General features: G+C 31.1%; 5 protein-coding genes across 5 annotated transcripts in view; 2 read left to right on the top strand and 3 right to left on the bottom strand.

Moving 5' to 3' along the window:
- LOC122633115 (E3 ubiquitin-protein ligase MYLIP) overlaps positions 1-5,754 on the bottom strand; it is a 112,073-nt gene extending 106,319 nt beyond the window's left edge. Inside the window, exon 1 of the mRNA XM_043820664.1 lies at positions 5,087-5,754. Within this exon, the coding sequence (XP_043676599.1) occupies positions 5,087-5,173 (87 nt within the window). The 5' untranslated portion in view covers positions 5,174-5,754. The remainder of the gene's footprint in view (positions 1-5,086) is intronic.
- A 725-nt stretch (positions 5,755-6,479) lies between these two features.
- LOC122633122 (V-type proton ATPase subunit G) lies at positions 6,480-8,039 on the bottom strand. Its single transcript, XM_043820672.1, has 4 exons — positions 7,898-8,039; positions 7,431-7,531; positions 7,200-7,298; positions 6,480-7,122 (listed from the first exon to the last, which is right to left on the bottom strand). Exons 1-4 carry the CDS (start codon positions 7,977-7,979, stop codon positions 7,048-7,050), a joined length of 357 nt encoding a protein of 118 aa, XP_043676607.1. The 5' UTR covers positions 7,980-8,039; the 3' UTR covers positions 6,480-7,047.
- A 103-nt stretch (positions 8,040-8,142) lies between these two features.
- On the top strand, positions 8,143-15,004 carry LOC122633121 (ADP-ribosylation factor-like protein 6). Its single transcript, XM_043820671.1, has 3 exons — positions 8,143-8,277; positions 13,983-14,162; positions 14,230-15,004. Exons 2-3 carry the CDS (start codon positions 14,012-14,014, stop codon positions 14,442-14,444), a joined length of 366 nt encoding a protein of 121 aa, XP_043676606.1. The 5' UTR covers positions 8,143-8,277; positions 13,983-14,011; the 3' UTR covers positions 14,445-15,004.
- Positions 9,035-13,857, bottom strand: LOC122633103 (caldesmon). Its single transcript, XM_043820645.1, has 10 exons — positions 13,627-13,857; positions 13,056-13,534; positions 12,618-12,959; positions 12,027-12,539; positions 10,427-10,982; positions 10,125-10,339; positions 9,928-10,056; positions 9,672-9,860; positions 9,329-9,580; positions 9,035-9,222 (listed from the first exon to the last, which is right to left on the bottom strand). The coding sequence occupies exons 1-10, from the start codon at positions 13,685-13,687 to the stop codon at positions 9,109-9,111; spliced, it is 2,850 nt and encodes a 949-aa protein (XP_043676580.1). The 5' UTR covers positions 13,688-13,857; the 3' UTR covers positions 9,035-9,108.
- LOC122633116 (peptidylglycine alpha-hydroxylating monooxygenase) lies at positions 14,966-17,696 on the top strand. Its single transcript, XM_043820665.1, has 3 exons — positions 14,966-15,102; positions 15,366-15,584; positions 15,664-17,696. Exons 1-3 carry the CDS (start codon positions 14,989-14,991, stop codon positions 16,333-16,335), a joined length of 1,005 nt encoding a protein of 334 aa, XP_043676600.1. The 5' UTR covers positions 14,966-14,988; the 3' UTR covers positions 16,336-17,696.
- The last annotated feature ends 4,792 nt before the right edge of the window (positions 17,697-22,488 follow it).

Raw genomic sequence — 22,488 nt, 5'->3', positions numbered from 1 at the left:
AGATCGAAAAGAGATCGAAAAGAAAATTCTCTATAATCTTAGAAAGAAACTTGAATTCTTACGTATTCGTTGTACGAGAAGATCAAAGGAATAGCAAAGAGTCCAATAAAAAACCGGATGTCTAACGAAAGGAAGAAACGCCAAATTTTACGTACCAATTCCCTGATATATATTCTTTGTGAATGTAAAAAAGGATGTAAGTACATCGCTTTACACTTTTCTCATATCCCTATTCGATCGACATCGAGCCACGAACATTAGGATTGGTGAATCGGAATACGGACTCCATAAAATTTCATCTTCCGTTCGATATAAATGTTGCTACGTAAGTATATACCTACATATGTAACTACATGTGTAATAACATCTGCTTCTTACATTTACTTAAATATGTAATAATATGTTTTGGACCGAATGGCAAGATAGAAAATACGATAGAAAATTTTCTGGCATCTTCGCAGACACACCTTACTGTTAAAACAGCTTTAAATAAGGTCAGAATATATAATATATTTGCTTTTCAACGTGAAAATTCTTCGATATTGCGTACCTTCGGCTAAAGCGTCACCTAGAAAACGATCACACATTTTAGCAAAATGCCTCTGGCAAGAGTTTCATGTAACTTCACCAACGGTCGTCTGACTCGTTCCGACGTAAATTCGAAGAGGACTTTGGTCCCGAAGCACGTGAAACTGACGTGAACTGTCCGATCGGTCAAAAACAGACGAAATAAACCGACGAAATGCATTCCTTCGTACAACTGAGATTGAACGAGCGTCTCGTTTATAGCTCATTTATTTCTACGTACATTTGGAACGAAATAATTGTATGCTTTAAATAGATTAGAATTAATGCATTTTAATTATGAGTATAAATGCATTTTGTATAAAATTATTTTACATTCATTTTTCATAGTATTTGCAATGTTTACATGTTTTCATTAGCGTGAATATAATTCTTTAAAAAAAAAAAAAACATCAAATATGAAAAATATATGTAAAATTAAGGAGCATTGAAACTCTTTTAAGTTGCTTTATAATTTCCCTAAATATTAATTTAAATAAAAGAATTATGTACGTAAGCAAATAATTTAAGTAATTAAGTTTAAATACTTTTAAGTCATTAAAATATACGAAATAAAAGAAAGACAAAATTTATTACAAAGTCAAATTGAAAATAGAATACAACTTGACAACTTGGTTATAAGTGTCACTTGGCTGAGTCATTTGTTTTTCTATGCAAAATAATCGTACTTTGTTTTCTCGATAACGTTGATAATAGCAGCATATAAATTACATTGCATGTGAGTTTGTTATAAAAAAAAAAGAAAAAAAAACATTATTTTTTGCGCGTCAATTACTACAAACGTATCTTTAAAATGTGTCATTTAATCATAAGTTTCTTTAATAATTAATCATAAACGTTTATCGTATGATCGAGTATGATGTTTAAGCATGAAAAAACTAGTTCAATTCGTAGACATGAAAAAATCAGATTTTTTTTTCGAGATTCTATTCGCGATAGAGTCGTCGAATTTATTCGAATCGATACTCGACTAAAATAAAATCTTTCTTCCCCCTTCTTCATACGACCGCGATCATATCGAACGTTGAAACGTTCCACCCTTTTCTTGCATCTACTATTTCTCTCTTTCTCTCTTTCTCACTGACGTAACTGAACATCAGGCTGAAGCATGATGTCTGTAAACGCAAATTAGATCTAGAAAACGACTGCTTCGCGTTGATCGCATCGGTCCCGAAACACAAAGGCAAGGCAAATTGAATTCCGAGATTGAATTCCGACCAATTTCGACCTAATTTTCGCGACACCCTGTCGTGGCCAAGCTTGACGAGAATTTCAGACAAGAGAAAGAGAGAGAGAGAGAGAGAGAGATTTCCAGAACTATTGGCACATCGTTCGAAATTATTCTACGGTCGTAACTCGCTTTGCACATCGAAGAAGACACAACTCGTGCTCGAGTAAGAAAATCATTACAATGGTCTATAAAAGATAATATTTGTTCATTTCTACAATAACTATATTACAAAACAATTAATAAGAAGCAATTGTTCAAAAAATTTACTTAGATAAAATTAAACAAAAAACAAATCACATCTTACGTTATCTATTAAAGAATGGATTTGTCAATTCGGCAATAAAGGTTTTTTTTTTCTTATTTTAACATTTCAAGTTTTCCGAGAAATAAAGTGAGTGAGCGTGATTCTGATTGGCCGATAAAATAATGGCGAATATCGCTATTAAATCAAACAAGTTCGTGCCACATTCAACATTGGCTCCAACAACGTATCTACCCTTTTCGTGGTTACAGCCACCAGTATAGATCAGGCAGGCGCACGCGAGCGTATCTAGAATCGTTAGATTATTCTTTTCCTCGCAAATAAATCGCGTGCGCGTCTAAGTAGATAACTCTAGTTATGGCTGCCATCAATTCAAGAAACTAAATTATCTCATGAATTTAGAAAAATAATCTATGAAAAAAAAATGATGATGATGATGATGATGATGATGATGATGATGATGATGATGATGATGATGATGATGATGATGATGATGATGATGAAAAAAATTCTCAATAAGAGAAGTTTTTATTCTTATCACATTTTAACAATTAAAAGAATGTCTTATAAATCTTAAGAAGATTAGATTACCTTCTATTATATCTCTGTAATGTTTTACAATTGCCGAGAAATAATTTTATATTAGTAAAATTAAATTTTAATAATCTTATATTTAATTTATAAATTATTGTAATTAATTATTAATGTTAATGATATCATATTTAAATAATTTCATAATAAAGCGCAAAATTAGCCTCATAAAGGTTTGTACAAAGATGTATTGCTCGGTCCGCATGCATTAATAATTAATAAGCTCGATAAACATTATAAGTGTATATCACTAGGTCCCCTCGATGAATTATTTTTTTTAAACAGAAATATCACGATAAAAATCATGCTATTAATAGCTATGAGTAAATTATTAATATCGATTAATGGAAATAAGAGAGAAAGAAAAAGAAAAAAAGGCAAGAGAAAAGTTTATTATCCGTGTCAGTTTTTTCTGTAAAATTGTAAAAACTCTTTCGCGTTGGAAATCGAAATAAATCGAGTTATGAATAAAATCGAGATCATAGGCAAATTTTTTGCATTAAAAAAATTTCGTTCATGGTGGTGATCACGAACGCCGATCAGAAACATACAGGTGTTCTATATTATCACGAAGCTAATCCTTTCCGACAAATTGGATCGCCCTGGAGACACCGTTAAATCATCGAAATCGAATCACGCGCAAGATTATTTTTGAAGAAGAGATTCGTCGAGGAAAAACTAGGACGAGTCTCGTACACGCTTAGCGAGAACACCAAGCCGTTGGATCTTTAAACGAACGTCTACAAACGATATTAGATGTTCGATAAAAGTCGAAAAGAAAAATCTGAAAGGATCTTTACCGTCGATGAGAAATTTCTACAAAATTCATCGAATCGAGGAGAAGGTGCTTTAATTTCGCACGAAATAAGCGTATTTTCCGAGCTCTCTTGAACAGAGAAATAGATTAGAAGCCGTTAAAAGCGAAAGCACGTACCGGTCACATTTTCCAATTACGTACGTGTACGCGAGTAGTTTGGACCACGCTTCCGTGAAGTCCTTTATTCGATGCTACGATATCCCCAGGATATCGACACGAGATACTCTTTTTTTTATACTTCCGTTTGACCTATTTCGATATCGTAAAAATCTACACTCGATGATAAAGATCGCCAGAAGAAAGGACTTCGAGCTTTTCTTTCAACGATAGAACGCATACATAGACGAACAAGAAGAGAAGAGAAACTGAGATTGCGCAAGACGAAATTCGCACTACTCGCTCGTTCTAATTTTAAAGATCGGCTACACGCTCCGGTAATTTTATCAACCCGATGCAACCGCGAATGTACTTTCTCTACACCTGTCGATCGCTATTTGGATTAAAACGTCCACAATATCTTAATAATTAGCGTTAACGTTGAACTATGGATATTATATTCTTCGTAGTTTTATAAATATTCCATATTGAAAATTTTTCTAACTTGTAACACGCACAGCTTCGTCTCCGTGTAAAAACGTTTCTCTAATTTCGTATCGAGTCACTATACAAACGAATATTTTCGGGACATCTGTTGCGCACATGAGTTACGACTTAACCATAAGGCAGCCCTCACACCGATATAACGCTTTCTACGTTTTAGATTTTGTTCTATTTTCTTTAAGGTATTCTCATAACGTTTGTAAACAACCGATAAAGTTGTCTTATTCTAAATCGTATAATGCTACGTCGATAATATCTTCATAATTTCTTGTCTTATCGATAATATTATACATACATCTAATCTGTCGGTAATCTATAATTCATTAATCCGTCGATAATCTGTAATTTTCTAATATCGACCAAGTTTGTTCTTTGATCTTAGAAATAGGATAAATACGCTGGTCGATGATGGCTCAATAATAAAATAAATGCTAACGATTAAAATAGTTCAAAAGTTATTTTATAAAACACCTTCCAAGCCAAACGAGTACAATGGCCAAGAGACAAGTGAGTCAAGGTCAAAAGGTGTAATTTCCTCGACGAAACTACAAAACGACGCGCTCTTTGAAGGACTACGATTGCGTAGTAGAACGCGAAAAATATGACGGAGATCTCTCCCATCGTATTCCAAGAAAAAGAAAACGAGAAAGAATTGTCGATGATTACGAAGGAGCAAAACTGCAAGCTATTTCCTGTCTCTCTACTTTTCTTGGCTTTGTTCATCCTCGACGAAACGCTGCTTCTCGATTTAAATTTTTAAAACAAAGACGCGATAACGTGAAAGCCTCCTATTCGTCAAATCAACTTGAACGATTCAACGGACCAATCGCGAACGGGCATCAGGAGAATCGCTAGACGGCGCGTTTTTCGACGATTTCGCTGAAACGAGGATATGTTTCATTGATTTAAAAAAACTTATATTAAATTACATCATAAATCATGGACCAAAAATTGGAATAAAGAGGAAGGTGAAAAGAAAATAACGAAATACAGGACTCACCTTTTCGAGACATTCCTGTCCGATGGCTTTGGGGTCGACCTGAACCTCGAGGATGACGGAATTAGCTTGGCTCACGAGGCACCACATATTTCTTCTTCTCTTGCCACCCAGACAGCTTCGACAAGGAGACAGAGAACAGGTATTTCGTTACGAATCCCGTGACACTGTGTACAAAGAAAGGAAAAAAGGAAGGATAGGATACATAAAGGAATAAGAGAAGGGAAAAATAAACAACACTCGATGTAATATGCCCTTGACGAAGAACAATCGTAGGGAGCTTCTTATGATGATGACAAATAAACGATAGACTTCTCCCTCGGCGTGTTCTCGTTCTCAATCCGAAGACGATCGTAATAGGACGGTGTCGCGTCCGTTGTCATAACCAGAGATTTTTTAAAATGCTCCTACCCGCACACCTGTCACCGCGTATGCGCACGCGACGACAACCTTCTCGTAGGTCGGCAACGTGCTCACGCTTCCACCGAACGAAAGCGTCTCGTCGTCTTCCATTTCTCGGCGCGGAATGACAGACTGAAGCTCCGTTCCGCTTGGCGTGGATTAGTTCGCAAAATCGAATCACCTTCCGGCGACTATCGAATGGCGCTACTTGCGCCCGCGACGCACGCACGTATTTACAACGCGTCGGCCACCAAAGGACTGTCGCGCGGTGGAGCGGGGAAACTCTCGCGTACCTGCACAGCTGATTTCCCCACTCCATAGATTGTATACGTACCAACGGGGAGAGCCACATACGTTAGCCAATCACGTGCTTCTACCAACGCGTCATCTTGTGCCTTGTCGATGAATCTCTCATTTGATACATATATGTTGCATTATTTTATTTTGAAACATTTTAAGAATTTTTAGCTTCGAGAGAAAAGCTTGGAATATACAATATTTATTCGCAGTAAGTATTTATGTATTAATCTCTTTTAAAGAAACTTCTTTTTTTTTTACAAATTGAGAAAGTACGATATGATCGAATTTCAACGATTTTTTTCTCGTGTTATTTTTTTGCATTATCTCTATCACGCATGCTTCAAATGCTGCAGGCACGTCGAAAAGTTATAGTTTGTAGACTTTTCAAGGTCAGGCGTTTCTCAATTATGCAACCATAAAAATGAAGGTTAATGTATATAAATCTATCTAAAATAGAATGAAAGTAAATATTCAATAATGTTGCGACGTATGATACAGATATTTTGATAACACGTTAAAGTTACAATCACTGTTATGATATAAAACACGAGTCAGAAAATATGATGTTACCGTTTTTTTTTTTCTTTTTTATTATTTTGAACATTAATACTGTACAGACAATTAACCAACTTACAGAGACAGGGTATACACGCGAGGTAAGCTTATTTATATTTTTTAAACTTAACAAAGCATATAATATTTAAGGAATATTATATTTCTACATCGTCGCAAGGTTTACATTGGATTGGGAGCTTATTTGTAAACCTAGAGAGGTTGTAGATGACACAAATATGATTTTGTCCTCGATGTTATAGATCATGGAATGACATCTACCAACATACATTAACATTGTACAATTTGTTACCACCACCTTAAACTGTAATAATAAATATCCATGTTTAAACTTCTATCTGTCGTCCCTAGGCCCTGAAACGGCAGGTAGAGAACATTTCTGTATCTAAACTTCTACCATTCTCATTACTGTGCTAATTCTGTGACTGTTTATATTGGTGGTTGAAGCTTGGTAATAACATAGTTACAGTTACATTTATTGTCGCGTAATGATTGCAGAAAAGACTCTAAGAATTTAAATATTACTGTCTATGACTGTCTAAACAGTACACATATATATAGATTTCTTGATCAACATATGATATAACGGTGATAAATATGTTTTAAGATATGATATAGCAAAGAATATTTAATGTACATGTATAGCATAAAATGTAGTATTTATAATCATTGAATACATTTCTTAGAGTTTACATTTCTATGCGATAATTCACGTGCAATTGTGGCTTAATGTCGTACACCAACTCCAAGATTTTATGCATTACCTAATTACAAACAATAAATATATCGTTCTTAAAGGGAATATCACTGTAAAATTTAATAAATATGAAGGATTACTTACTGTATCTTTGTGCACAGAAATGGCTTTATTCATTTCATCAATCTTCACTCTGGTATCAGCTTCAATACGTGCAGCTACATCTTCTTTTGAACCCATATGCTATTGAAATACATAATTATTGTCCAGAATGATATTTATCATTTGATAACTTCATAATATATACATTTTCAATACATATATAATTTAATAAATACAATTATATAATTTTAGATTACGCTTAAAAATATTCACCTTGGCTTCAAATCGACGAAACTGTTTTTCTCGTTCCTGTCTATATTTCTCAATTTCATCTTGAGCTTCTTCTTTAGCTTGCTTTAATCTACGAGCTTTACCTATAATATGTAAATACAAAGTATATAAATACAGAATGTCCTATACAAGATATCATATATAAACATATATGAACTTAAAAAATATGATTTCAGATTAATTTTTATTACAGATATCTTATTTGATCTTAAATGTATACCAACATAATACTGTACACCACCATGTCTCAAAACGTTGAATGACAAATCTGCATCACACATTTACACGATAGATTTAAATTTTTATTTATATAAATAAAATTTCTATATCACTTTTAGCAAACAAGGGTTACACCCAATTATAAATTAGTTAATAATAGTTCTATGTTAATTAGTTTTGCACGATCCTTGCGATAGATAATGAATCACAACTGTTAGAAAAAAACTCACGCTTTCTAGCTTCCGCAACTTTTTCAGCAGCACGTTTTTCGGCTGCTAAAAGTTGTTGAATACCTTGCGTCTGACTAGCCATCTTTGCGAATGAAGGGAATAGCGAACAGTAGTATAAGGAATTATAAATCGATCATATGACTTTGGAGCTTCCGTTTTCTGCCCCGCCTTAAACGATGGCGCTCTACCTCGTGGTCTCACGTGGTTATTGTTTCACTTACTCTTTATCCGACAATGAATATACACACAACGTATTATTGTATAAACTTCTGGAGTTTGATACTGGAAGAAGTCTAATTGGCCGTTGCCCCACTCTTATTTGATGTAACTTTATATCACACGTAATATCCCTATTGGCAGAGAGGATCTTATCAATGAAGGTACTGTTCGTCAAATCGTTGATTTTATAATGGTTTACGCCAACAATGACTACATAGGTAATTCTTATACAATTTTGATGAAGAAGGTCTCATTTTAAAGATGAAGGTTTAAAAGAGGACATAGCTTTTCGAATTTTTATAAAAACTTTATTTTCATTGAAAAAAATCGTGTCAACAAATGATGCTTCTTCGAGAATAATTTATACATAAAAATAAAGCTTTTTCAAAAATTCGAAAAAGCCATATCCTTACCTGCATCTTCATTTTTAAAATGAGTTCTTATTCATCAAAATTGGTTAAGAATTACGCCTAAACTCGTTCTTGGCATTAACACTGTTTTCGACATTTTTCGAGAAAAAAAGTTTTCTATAGTGGCGCCCCTTAAACTTTGCGGTAAGAGAAAGAAGTTCTCTCCAAACGTCTAAGATCAAACAATTAATACTTTCGATAATTTTACAATTATTTCAACAATGTATAATGTACACAAACTTATCTCCGATGCGTAACAAGAAGAAAAAATGTTTCGATATTAACAAATTAGATTTTACTCTACGGACTTTGAGAGCAATGAAATTCGTTTGTATCTTTCGTCTTTGGCTCAAACTCTAGATATCTACATAGATGTTACGTAAAACACATATCAATACCATATGTATAAATTAACAATGTAATTATTTTACTGCGAATTAAGACAACAAAACAAGATAATATTAAGAATGCTCACTTATACAAAACTGTTTTCTTATACAACAAAATATTAAATTACAATTCTTTTTTATTTATAACATATAAAAACGACAAATATAATTTATTTTACAGTATTTAGGTTATTTACAATATACGATTACCCTGAATATTTTGTCTAGTGTTTATCAAAATCTTCTCTTGTCGTTTCTTTTCTTCCTTGAATGCTTCTTTGTTGGCTTTACGTTCTATTCTCCTTTCCTAAAATTATGATTATTATATGAAATTGATATGAAAGTACTATATATATATTTGATACTATATTTTATATTTGAAAATTCATAAAAGATCCAGTAGACTTCATTACCTTTCTATATTCTTTTAATGCTTTTTTTCTTTCTTTTCTTTCATCAGGAGATTCATCTTTGGGTCTTATACTTAAAATACTTAAAGTAGATCTCATAGTCTCTGCTACAGATCGTGTATCTGTCAATTCTTTATCTTTATTTTGTAAATTAAATTGTGCTAATGCTTTTGAGGTTAATTTTCCTGCTGATCCATCTAATACATCTTTTGGTATACCAGTTTTAGGATGAATTCTTATTTTACTTGGAGCCTTCTAAATATAGTAAAAATGAAATTGTGTAGTATCCAAGAAAGCTATCAAAAAATTGGATAATTAAAATAAATGATATTCTTTAATAGCTTACTTTTTGTTCTGCAATAAGTTTAGGATGATTATAAATATTACTGTATGTGCTCAGAATACTTTCACAATCCCACTTCTCTTTCTCTCTAGCATCAACAACTAACTTTACTAAATCATCTTCATCAGAACTGGAGTATTCTTGTTCTATAATTTTCATTCTTTCTCGCATAAGTTCTGCTACATTTTCCGTCTGAGAACGATAATACGTGTAATATCTATTTAAATAATATACATATAAAAATTAATTGTATACCTACATCTTCTTTTTGTAATTTTTCAAATTCTTTAGCACATTGTAAAACAATACTTGAATCAGGTGCAACATGTCCTTCTATCTCATCCCAATCCAGAGCACCAATCTCATTATCATCATATACACTATACATCTAAAAAAGAAAATTACAATTATAAATGTTATTTTTACATGTTGATAGTATTTATAGAAGATACATACTTTTTCAAATTTTTCATCCAACAGTGCCAATTGCTCATTCCTTCTCATTACACTACTACTCATTGAGTATTCTGTGAATCTTGACTTTGTCTCTTCATCCTTGAAAGTATATTGAGGACTATTTAAGCTACATACTTCATCTCTTTCTTCATCAGAAAGTTCCATGTGACCATTAATTGAAGCATCGACGTCTTCTTCCTCGCTAAATCCATCTTCTACAAGTGCATACAATAACATATATAAAATATATATATATATGTAATACATAAAATACAGATATATAATTTATATTATATAATAACCATATTCCTCATCTTCAAAGTCTTCTTCATCACAACATCCAGCATTTGCTAATTCTATAAAATTGTCTTCTAATTCATTTTCTGGATCATCAAAATCAAAATCATCATCCAAAGCTGCTACTATATCTGGATCTATATCTAATCTAAGTCCAGAAACTGGTGCAGCTTTGTTTAGTAAACCAACTTTTTCTTCAACATTTGAAGCAAATACAGATGATGGTAAATTAAGTTTATGATCTTCCTTCTTTTCCTCTTTGTTAACATTTACAGGATCAACATGTACCCATTCAACATCCAAAGTATTAACATCTTTTAAATGTTGTAAATAATCATAATCATCATCAAAATATATTCCATATTTTTGCTGTTCTTCTACACGTTTTTTCTTATCCAATGGTTTCTTTTCCAATTTAGTAGCTTGTGTTTCACCAGCTGGCACAAGTACTCTTTGTGGTGCTGTTTCATCAGCTATCAATGGATCTTTTTGTGAACGATGTACTAAATGGAATGTGACTGAATTTTTCTTGTCAATAAACTTTTTTGATTTTCCCTTTGGCTAATTTTATAATAAAAATAACATAAAAACGTGATTAACCTATACTTCAAATATGTCTTCTAAAATTAATAAAAACTCTCATACTCACCATTTTTTGATATTATAATACACTCAATTAAAACTGATAATGTATTCAAAAAACATGAAAAATTGATAACTTTTTATCTGTGTAGATATTTACTAACTACTCTTCTATTCCGATTCACTAACTTAGTTGTGTTATATACAAGGGCATAAGCTACTCAAGCTTATTGACTGATATGGCGGTGTTTCCCTTTTATACTTGTAGTTCATATTTTGTCCATACTTGTCGCTGAAGTCACACACGCTTTGAGGGAAAGGTTATAAACTACTTTAATATACAAAAATAATTGTCGATAGTTCTAGTATTAGATAAGACTAGACGACGCTATCACGAGAAGGAGTAGTAATGGAATATTGATGTTCGAAAAACGTAACAGAATCGGAGAATAAAAAATGGGGTTATTTGATCGGTTAGCTAATCTTCTAGGCCTAAGAAAGAAGGAAGTAAACGTTTTAGTAGTGGGGCTTAACAACAGTGGTAAGTCGACGGTCATAAATAATTTCAAACACGAGGATGACCGTTGCATAGACATAGTGCCCACGGTTGGGTTTAATGTCGAAAAATTCTCATGTAAGTTAAATATTGAGGATTGAATGACGGTGGATGCTTTTTACAGCACTCACATTTTTCATTGCACTCACTCGTTATTATCAAGATCGATGTTCGTAAAAGATACATTTATTAAACGTAAAGTTGAAATATTATACATATATATAATTGTTTTTCAAAACCCTTAAATTATTTTGGTTACACGTGTTTCAATTACATGTGTATAAAATTTTAAATTATAATTATTAATTATAAATTAATTATGTTTATGAATTCAATATGTGTATACAAATATATACTAATATAAGGATATTTAAATTTTCAATACATTATATACATACATACATACATATATATATATATATATGTATATATATAAAAAAATTAAATGACTTATTTAATTATTATTTAATATTTTCTTTGTCAATTATATCACTTATATCCAATTCTGGTAATTCTTTGAATGGACTTTGATTTTGTCTACTTGGTATAGGAGTACTAGTATGATTATTCTTTATCTTTTGTAATCTAATTGATACTGGTTTAATTTTTATATTATTTTGTGCCATTTTGCATGTACTTTCTAGTTTTTCTTTTGAACGTAATTTAATGGTAAAGTTATCTAAAGATGATTCATACTGTGATCTTTTCTTAATAGATTTTTTTTGCACTTCTGACAATTTATGAGAATGTGCAGTTTCCATAGGTTCACTTGTACTTGCCTTTGTATTTATTTTCTTTTGTGATGATTGCTTTTGAATTTTTATATTTGTATTCTGCTGATCTAATTTATTATTAATATTATTCTTTTTGTTCTTGTTTTCATTTTTCCTTTGTGATACTTTTCTTTTCCGTCTTTTTTTAGATATTTCTTCTTCAGATGTTTCTGAACTTAACAGATAATCTTCCAAGCTGCTGGATTCCTATAAATATTTAAATGTTTATTATGTGCTAAAAGTAACCTAAACAAGAAAACTGAAATCAATAATTGTTAAACATACACTGATTTCTAATGTAGCATCTTCCTTTTTCATTCTTGTCCATGTAAATTGTGCATTATTATCTTTTAAAATACTGTCAAATGCCGTTCGCAAATCAACAGAATAAAATATTTTTAGAGACTTTCTCAATTGTTTTTCAATCTCTTCATCGTATTCTATACTTCCAATTATTTCAAGTTTGATTTCAGTTGGTCTAACATGTATAGAATCATAACGTAAATAAATTGTGATATTGACATAACTTTCATCTACTTTATCATATACATTTAATAATTCTATTATAAGCAAAGTATATCCCACATTTGGTTGCACATTACAGTTATTCAAATTATCAACAGAAGACTAAAATATATATAAAAAAAAAATACTAATTATTATTCAATTATCAACTTGTACATAGTAATTTTTTTTTTAAAGAACATTAATAGTAATAAATACCTTTAATTCTTGATATTGCTGCAATCTAAACATATAACAATTGCAATGATGTTTACAATTTTGTACAAAAGGTATCACATTGTATATTGTATTAAGTGATACTTCAGAAAATAATTGATTTATGTCAACTGACATAGGCATCACCCATTTACCTATCTGTATCTTCTTGCCTTGTTTGAGAAGTTGTATCGCAAATAGATTTTGCTTTTGTTGTTTCCACGATGAATTAAATCCAATTACATGTTCATGTTTAACACTATGTACACAATATAATCCACCATATCTGTACAACTCATAATTTATATTCATTGACACAACCTGATTACTTGTACCAACAATATTATTTCCGCTATTTGAACTTAAGCTTTTTTTCAGATTATTAAGTTTCGCAATTTTTAATTTTTGTCGTAATTGTTTAACAGTATGCTTTAAATCTTCTATTTCCTTCTCTAATTTTATTCTTTCTGCACTTGATGCATCTAAAATTGACATAACATAATAATTATATTCCAAGTAATATTTTAAAAGGTTAGGTTTAATGTATTGACGTATAAATTATTTAAATTCATACCTTCGGACGAACTTTTAACATCGTCATTATTATCATTGGAAGACGACTTATTTAATTCCATATTACAGTATATTAGTTAAAATTTTATACATATGTACATATTTAAATAAAATCGCGCCAAGAAATTTGTAACTGATGTAGTGCAGTGGTTCTCACTTATTAAGTAGTAAACGATTAACAGATGATAGACCCCACAAAGTTGAGTAAGCCAAGCGGATATTTATGACTATTTCTATGTAATATGTATTTAATTATATTATAAAATAAACATTCATATATATATATATATATATATATATGTATATATATGTGTGTGTGTTAATTATGCCAAAACAATGGCACCGTCTTTTTTCCAGTCAAAAATGTTAATTTTACTGCATTCGATATGTCGGGTCATGATCGTCACAGATCCCTATGGGAACATTATTACAAAGAATGCCATGGAATCATTTTTATAATTGACAGTAGCGATAAATTAAGATTAGTTGTCGTAAAAGAGGAATTAGATATGCTTCTTCAACATCCTGATATAGCAGGTATAATTTTTACAATCATTGAACATGAAAGTTTAGTTGAAAATATTTTGTAATCTTATCGTTTTAGGACGTAAATTACCAATTCTTTTCTTGGCAAATAAAATGGATTTACCTGATTCATTAACAACTGTTAAACTAGTCTCAGGCCTTGGACTCGAAAAAATACAAAATAAACCGTGGCATATACGTGCAACAAATGCCGTTACTGGTGAAGGATTACAACCAGCTATAGAATGGCTCACGGATCAAATCCGGGATATATATATTAATAAAAGACAATAAGCGAACATATTATCATTCTTAAATCATGCTTAAAATTTTATCTTAAAATTAATTTTATCTCAAATTTTAAGCATTGTTATCTAAAATATTTATGTTTTTTTAATTGTTTTGAATTTGATAAGAGAGAAAACAACGTCCACGTTTTAACAGTATTAGTTTATAACATATTAGACGAATCCGTCCAATAGAGCTAATAACAGGATATAGAATATTTAATATTTTAATATTTAATATTTACACTATTTAATTATGCTTTATTCTATTATACTAAACAACTAATTAACATTTTAGTAATATATTTTAATTTCATAATGTGTGTGTTATCGCGCTCTTACTCTAGATGGCGCAATGTATAAAATCGATTCAGTTATCACTTGGTCACGTCTAACCTAGTATTTCTATATATAAAGCCTAGGAGATTGTATGCTACGTAAATACTATCGTTGTATTGACTTATACAGTTTGGCGGAACGCACGTGAACCTACACACTTTATTAAATTATTATTTATCTGCGCAAGTAACGATAAAGAAACAATAAATAAAATGAATAAAAAAAGTTTATTTCTTTTACTTTTAATTGGCGTTGTTTTTAAGTCTATCGAGTGTTCTAACTTGAAAAAATATTCTTTACTTATGCCGAATGTAAGCCCAAACGTGGTAAGTAAATTTTTATATTTTTATGAATATATATACATATATATATATAAGTGTTACAACATTGTCAGTACATTTTTGTAGTTTAAAATGATTATTGGTATTATATTGTAGTAGAAAATTATGTTTTTTTTAATATGTAGTTTTTTAATAATTATTTTCATAACTTCCTTATTGTTCATTGTCAAAAATGTAACTATGTGATATGAAATATCTAATTGTTACATATTGATAATTAATATAATAATTTTTATTATAATTTATAGCCAGAATTATATTTATGTACTCCGGTAAAAGTAGACCCATCTAGAAATTATTATATAGTTGGCTTTGAGCCAAATGCTACTATGGAAACAGCTCACCATATGCTCTTGTATGGATGTACAAAACCTGGAAGTACCAAGTCTATATGGGATTGTGGTGAGATGGCACATTCTCTTAATAGCCAACGTGAAACAGCTGTTCCTTGCAGCGAAGGATCTCAAGTAAATAACACATAACTTATAATTTTTAAATGTTAAAAATTAAAGGATATATTGATGTCAATATTTTTCTATAATATAGATTTTGTATGCTTGGGCTAGAGATGCGCCTAGATTGAATTTACCAGAGGGTGTTGGTTTCAAAGTTGGAGGTGATTCTCCAATTAAATACATCGTTCTTCAAGTACATTATGCTCATATTGATCGTTTCAAAGATGGTAGTACAGATGATTCTGGAGTATTTTTACATTATATATTACATCCGCTAAATAAATTAGCTGGTGTACTTCTTTTGGGAACTGGGGGTTCTATACCACCTAGAAGTACTGAATATATGGAAACTGCTTGTATTCTTAAAGAAAATAAGACTATATATCCTATAGCATACAGAACACACAGTCATTCTTTGGGTAGAGTAATTTCTGGATATGTAATAAAACCTAATTGGAAATGGATTGAACTTGGTAAAAGGGATCCTCTTACGCCACAGATGTTCTATCCTGTAAAAAATAATGTTTCGATAACGATGCACGATCAAATTGCAGCTCGTTGCACTATGCAAAATATGCGCGATACTTGGACTAATATTGGTCCTACGAACGAAGACGAAATGTGTAATTTTTATTTAATGTATTACGTTGAGAATGATGAACCATTGAATATGAAATATTGCTTTACTCCTGGACCTCCAGTTTATTATTGGGAAAATGATGAATTAAGGAATATTCCTGATAAAGAAGCATCGACATTGTAAAGAATTAACGAATCCAGGAATTGTACAAATACAAATGGCTTGATTTTACCATTCTCATTGACGAAATAAGATATCATACATGGTTTTAAATTATACGTGTCAATTTGGTGCTATAGGACGAAGTCATGGGATCAAACTATCTTGAATATCTTTTTACTCCATAATTATATTTCCAATAATGTCTAAGGATAATTTTATTCCAATTTTTTAAAAATCTGATTTAACTGATAATATAGTATTAGTTAATACTTAATTTTATCTCAATATTGTTTACAGTCAATAACTAAGTTTTAAACCTCCAATAATTTTTTTCTAATACATTTATTTATTGTGTAATATTTAAGGATAAATATTGGAGGCAAGATAAACAACATATCTGATATATATTAACATAGTAAACAAAACAATTTGTCCTACAGTACAGTCAGTTTTTGCGAAGTATTTTATCGAGAATTTATTTAACTTACTACTTAATTGCTACTTAATTACTACTTAATTGCTACTTCATTAGTACTTAATTGCTATTTATTGTCTTAATTCGTATTGAAAACATTCGTAAATGCATGAACATAACAAAAATAACAATAGTAATATCAGTAATATTGGAATCATATCTCTATAATTGTATATTTCTCATGTTGAGTTTTCTACCTTAATTTTAAATTATCTATAGTAAAATATTTTTCGAAGGAAAATGAAATGAACTAATCCTATTGCTTGAATGAAATGAAACATATCTGTGATTTTTTTGAAGTTACTAACTTCTTTTTCCTGATTAAATAGATCGAGATGTGATCTATTTAAATATATTTTTTTTGTAATATCTTTTTGAAACTTAAGTATTTTATATGTCCTAACCAATTTAATTGTGTATAAAACTATACCTGATAGATTAGCATATATTTTATTTATATATTTTTGATCTCTACAATGAAATCTCATATATGTCTAATAATCGTAGAAAATTACAATTTCAAGATAGAATTTGATTATATTTTATATAAGTAATTTTGTCAAGAGAAAACTTTAAGAATATCATTGGTATTCGAAAATTTTGTTTTCTTATATTTTTGTGGAACAATGCGCACTGTAATTAATATGTAAAAAAAAATATTATGCAATGTTGTATAAATTAATCTTATATAATGATGTTAATTATATTGTCAAATATTTATTTAAATCTTGAAGATACACATATATACACAGAGGGTATATATATATATATGTATATGTATATATTGCTACATGAATCATCGAGATATCTATTTTCGAGAATGCATAATACAAAAATGGATTTATTGTTTCATGTCCAACAATATATCTAAAGACATTAAATTTAAATAAATCTCTTACGCATCATACTAAAAGTTATTTTTTCCGTCGTTTAGCGTAAATTTCCTTTTGTCAGCTAGCTGTTTGTTTTCCTTTTATGCTTATCGACGTTTTTATCAAAAACCTTTTCATAAGTTTTCGATGTTAATTAGTTTAATAAGTATAATGTTAATAATTATTTTTTCACAAAATAATTATCTAGACTAATGAAATATATTTTTGGTCTTAACTTCAACAATTTTCAGTTATTACTTTTTCATTTTACATTATTCATTACAAAATTTTCCGTGGTTCAAAAGCCCGTTAAAATTATACATCTTTTATAATCGCTTTAATTTAATATTGTTACAGAGACTACTACGTTGTTTTATTATAGATATTAATTGAGATATTAATAATGGTTTATCCCAGTAATCATTGCCGTAACTAAATACATTATTAAGAACATTTTATTTAATTTTAAGACAAAAAACCTTAGATCATTAATGTGCTTTTTTATGTTGTGTACGAAGAAGTTAAATTAAACCGCAGAAAAATGAAGTTGCCTCGAAGTCGAGAATTATAACGAGCAAACGAGAAAATTTTCTCGGATGGAAATGAATGGGAAAATAGGAAATTATAATAAGAAAAATAAGAATTCATTTCCACATTGAGTTTGCGCAGCAAACTTTCCAAGTACTTCGAAGTACTACGTTCGAAGCTATTCTTGTCGACCAACGAACAAATCCATGAATTAATATTCTCTACCGTTTATTTTCAAAGATCGAGATAATCGTGAATTAGACGATCTTTGATTAACCGTTATGCGGTTGTATTTTCTGAATACGAGATTACGTCAAAGTGTCTGGTGAAAGGGACCTCTGTAAAATGATTTTATTTGGACGCTTGCCTATGGAATGATTAATTGAATTAATTAAATATAATGTTTTGTTTAATAATTAATTATTATATACTTAATACGTACGTTTAATTATACATATATATTATTAGATACTATAGTATAACGTTAAAATTTAAAGATAGTAGTTACAGATAACAAATTATTAGTATAAAGTTTGCACTATAATTGTAAAAAAGTTAATTACGATGCTCAGTACGAATTTCAGGATTATCGTATCAAGAAGATACGTAATTATTTGCTTCATAAAACGAGCCTTTGTAAAAAGTGTGTCGTTGAATATATGGCTACATACGTTTTCGGAAAACAAATGACCGGAGAAAGTGCAGAGGGTAAGTGGAAGCCTAATAGAGGTGTGTCCGAGCGGTTGAGCTGGTTCTCTATCTTTCTCCTTCCTTTTCTTTTATTTTTTTATTATTTTTTTTTTTTATTACATTTTTATTTTTTTCTTTTTTTACTTAAAATTATCTATAATCTCATCACTTAGATGAAGTGCTGCTTCCGGAAACCCACAGACTAACGATGTGACTCCAATTTTATAAACTACTCAATGTATATTAGAGCAAATTAATTGGATTTTAATGCCTTTTTAATCAGTGCAGAAAAACCGATTCTACTGCAAGATCTCTCTACTCGAAAAAAAGAAAATATCTTGCTAAGAAACAAGATATATTTCATGAAATCGGAAAGTTTTCTGTTTTGTCATAAAACAATTTAGATGTATGTACGACGTAGTTGATAGTTCAACGATAAATAAGCTGAAAATAATCAAGAAGAGAAATTTATATTTGGACAAAAACAATAATTATTTACAATTATTTATAACTAAACGTTTCTTATATTTAAAAGAATATATTTTATAATTTATAGCACTGTACATATCTATACTATTAACATATATATATATATATATATATATATATACACCTCTATGTGTATACGTATAGTTTTTTTAATAAAAATATTTGAATACCTGCAACAACTTGGGCTTAAAAAATTTTATATTATTTAAATATAGTATTGTTTAAATAGTACTAAATCGCATTACAGTACTATATATACATTACACATTTTTTAAATCAATGAAAAGTAATCAATAGTACAAATTATTTAAACGTACCTGTATACGAGGAAAGAGCTGAAATATTTACTGATAAAAGAAGATTGATCCAAGTGTGCACGTTACGTGTTAAAGTAAAATATACGAATTAAAATTATTTTATAATAATGTTTGAACAAATGTAGTATTATTTAAGTAAATGTAAAATAATTATAAACACAAATTATTTAAGCTTAAATGCATAGAAGGAGAGAGCTACGATGTTTACTAGTCGGAATTCAAAAGATTACTGACTCGACAACTGTCAAAGTCGGCCACGTGCTCGTTCTCATTTGAGATCTATGAAAAATGAATTCAACTTTATTTTCATGTTGATTGATTTATCGTAACGTGCCAATTTTATTTTTCATCTTTTTTTTGTCGATTTAAACCTAACAAGTATCAGGCGTTATATAAATAGAATTTGGCGTTAATTATCGAGTATCAATTCGTCAATAATTAATCGAAATAGATCGAAGTTGAACTTTCCTTTCGTTTCTCCGAGGTACAATCGTTGATGCCGATAACAATCGATTCGTAGCACGTACGAGAGTCGCATTTGAACTTTCGTTTCTTCCGATACGACCCACTTGGAGTGTCAGGAATTCTCCAGGAAGTGTTTTAGATTTCCTTCATGCGAGATCTCGCCGGCACCGATAGGTAAATCGTATTCCTCTCCTGCGACTCTTAGAAATTGATTCGACGTCGACTCTCAATGCGACTTGCGTCGTGAGATTTGCGGTCGAGATCGATTCTCTTTCTCTCTTTCTCTCTCTTTCTCTCTCCCCACCCTTTCCTTCTCTTCCCTTTCCCTCCCTACCCCTCATTCTCTCATCAGCGTTCTTTCGTTCAAAGCATACCGATCCTTGATGTCCCTTTGAACGCGTGATATACATCGCTTTGGAAGCGGCTTTAGCTCGAAGTTAAAATGAAGGGAAAGAGAACTCGAATCACCGTATGCGCAATACAATAATGCGCGACAGAGGTTTTACGACTCTGTCGCTAAAAAAGTCGACGACTTCGACGAGTTCGATGACCCTCGGACGTGATTCACATACTTTGACTCGTCGTATATCGATCTGTGTGTCTTTTGTACACGACACGATGAGCGTTCTCTCTCTCTCTCTCTCTCTCTCTCTCTCTCTCTCTCTCTCTTTCTCTGTGGAAAGATACAACTTCGGTTGAGAAATGAAAAATTCGAAAGAATACTTTCGTTAGGATCTGACAATCCGATAGATTTAGGAATGTCGGCTTCCTTGAGAGCAAGTATACATTGTAGACAGGAGAATATTCGTGCAGGCACGAGGATGGAATTCGATCGGGTAACGATGCCGCCACAATAATACCACCGTACGAAAGTAAAATCGGCACGCAGCCTCGGCACGTTTCGAGGTACCCACTTCCGTTTCTCCTCGCACATTACGTCGATTTTTCTTTTCTCTTTCGTGCTCGTCCCATGTGACTTTATATCCGCGGCGATTTCGTGATTATGATAAAATGGTTTAAATGGAAATCAAATGGTAGAATTTAATCCAAGCTCGATCGATAGGAATCTCGCGGGATCTCTTTAGAAAATTAGAAGCGCGAGAGTTGTAAAGGGGTGAGGAGTTGAAAGAGAGGTAAAGTAAATGACAGTGAAATATGTCTGGATCGTCGAGCCGAATGATTGAAGTTCTCGAGAAGGTAAAGTTTGCGTTTCCTCGGGACTTTCTCAATAAGTTATCCCTTTTCGAAGGAACATTCGTAGCTTTTCCTATTGACTCGATCTTCTATATCGGTAGCAAAGCAGACTGCGTTCCCATTCTCTTTCTTTCTCTTTGGTTTATCGCGAGACTGGTAATACGTCAATGAAAACGGCATGTCACGCGCGTGTAAAAGCATCGTCTCGTTGGTAAAAGCATGGTTCGTCGTTAGGAAAGCGACCAAGCCATAATCCAACTGACTGAGTACTGCAGGCAACTTCGAAAGTGAGGCCTCGATCACGTTTCGTTCGATGCCAACTTGGCGTACATGTAGTAGACGTATCGTCCTAAGCTCTGTTTTCTTTTTCCTTATTTTTCCTACCTTCAATTCCTTTTTATTTTTCTTGTAATTATTTTTTTCGATCAAATCGTCGATAAAATTCGATAGCTAATTCTAACGAGTTATTTCCAAGTTATATTTTCTCGAAAAAGAAAGTCAGGATCGTACCTTCATATCTCTGTACAGGTCAAAGGTAGTACCAATTTTTTTTCTACTTGTAAAAGTTCCAATTTCTTTTCGATGAAAACTCATCAGATATTTTTTCCGGTGGATGCAAGGAAACGTAGTTAAGTCGCAACGAAACACGGAAATGTAAATCGTATTTGTGAAATACGAAAGAAACGATGAAAATCGTACTCGAGTCGTGACGACAAATAATAATAAGGGAGAAAGGGGTAACGCAATTTCATACGATGGTCTTGGGTCTTTACGTGATCTTTTTTTAATTTCGTTCGTAATGCCGAGCAAATTAAATTGATATTCTTCTCTTTCTCTCTTCTTGTTATCACGAAGGTAAAACAACGCTTTTACTGAGTATTCCATTTATAAACGAGTCAAAGAAAAAAAAGCTTAACGAGAAAAATAGTATGATATGGTTAAGAAAAGAATTGAGCAACTAATAAATAATAAAGAAACTGGTTAATAATAAATTCAGAACATGTGACTTTTTAAATTGTTTATGCATTAAACACACCCAAAATTCCGAAGATAACTAGACGTTGACTCCTTTACTCGTTCGAATATATTTACATTTTTTTTCTCTCTGTATCTCTCAGTAGGATCGCAAACATATATACATATA

Source organism: Vespula pensylvanica, chromosome 11 (genome assembly GCF_014466175.1).
Source record: "Vespula pensylvanica isolate Volc-1 chromosome 11, ASM1446617v1, whole genome shotgun sequence".
Lineage (NCBI taxonomy): Eukaryota > Metazoa > Arthropoda > Insecta > Hymenoptera > Vespidae > Vespula > Vespula pensylvanica.
This window is presented reverse-complemented; position numbering and strand designations above follow the sequence as displayed.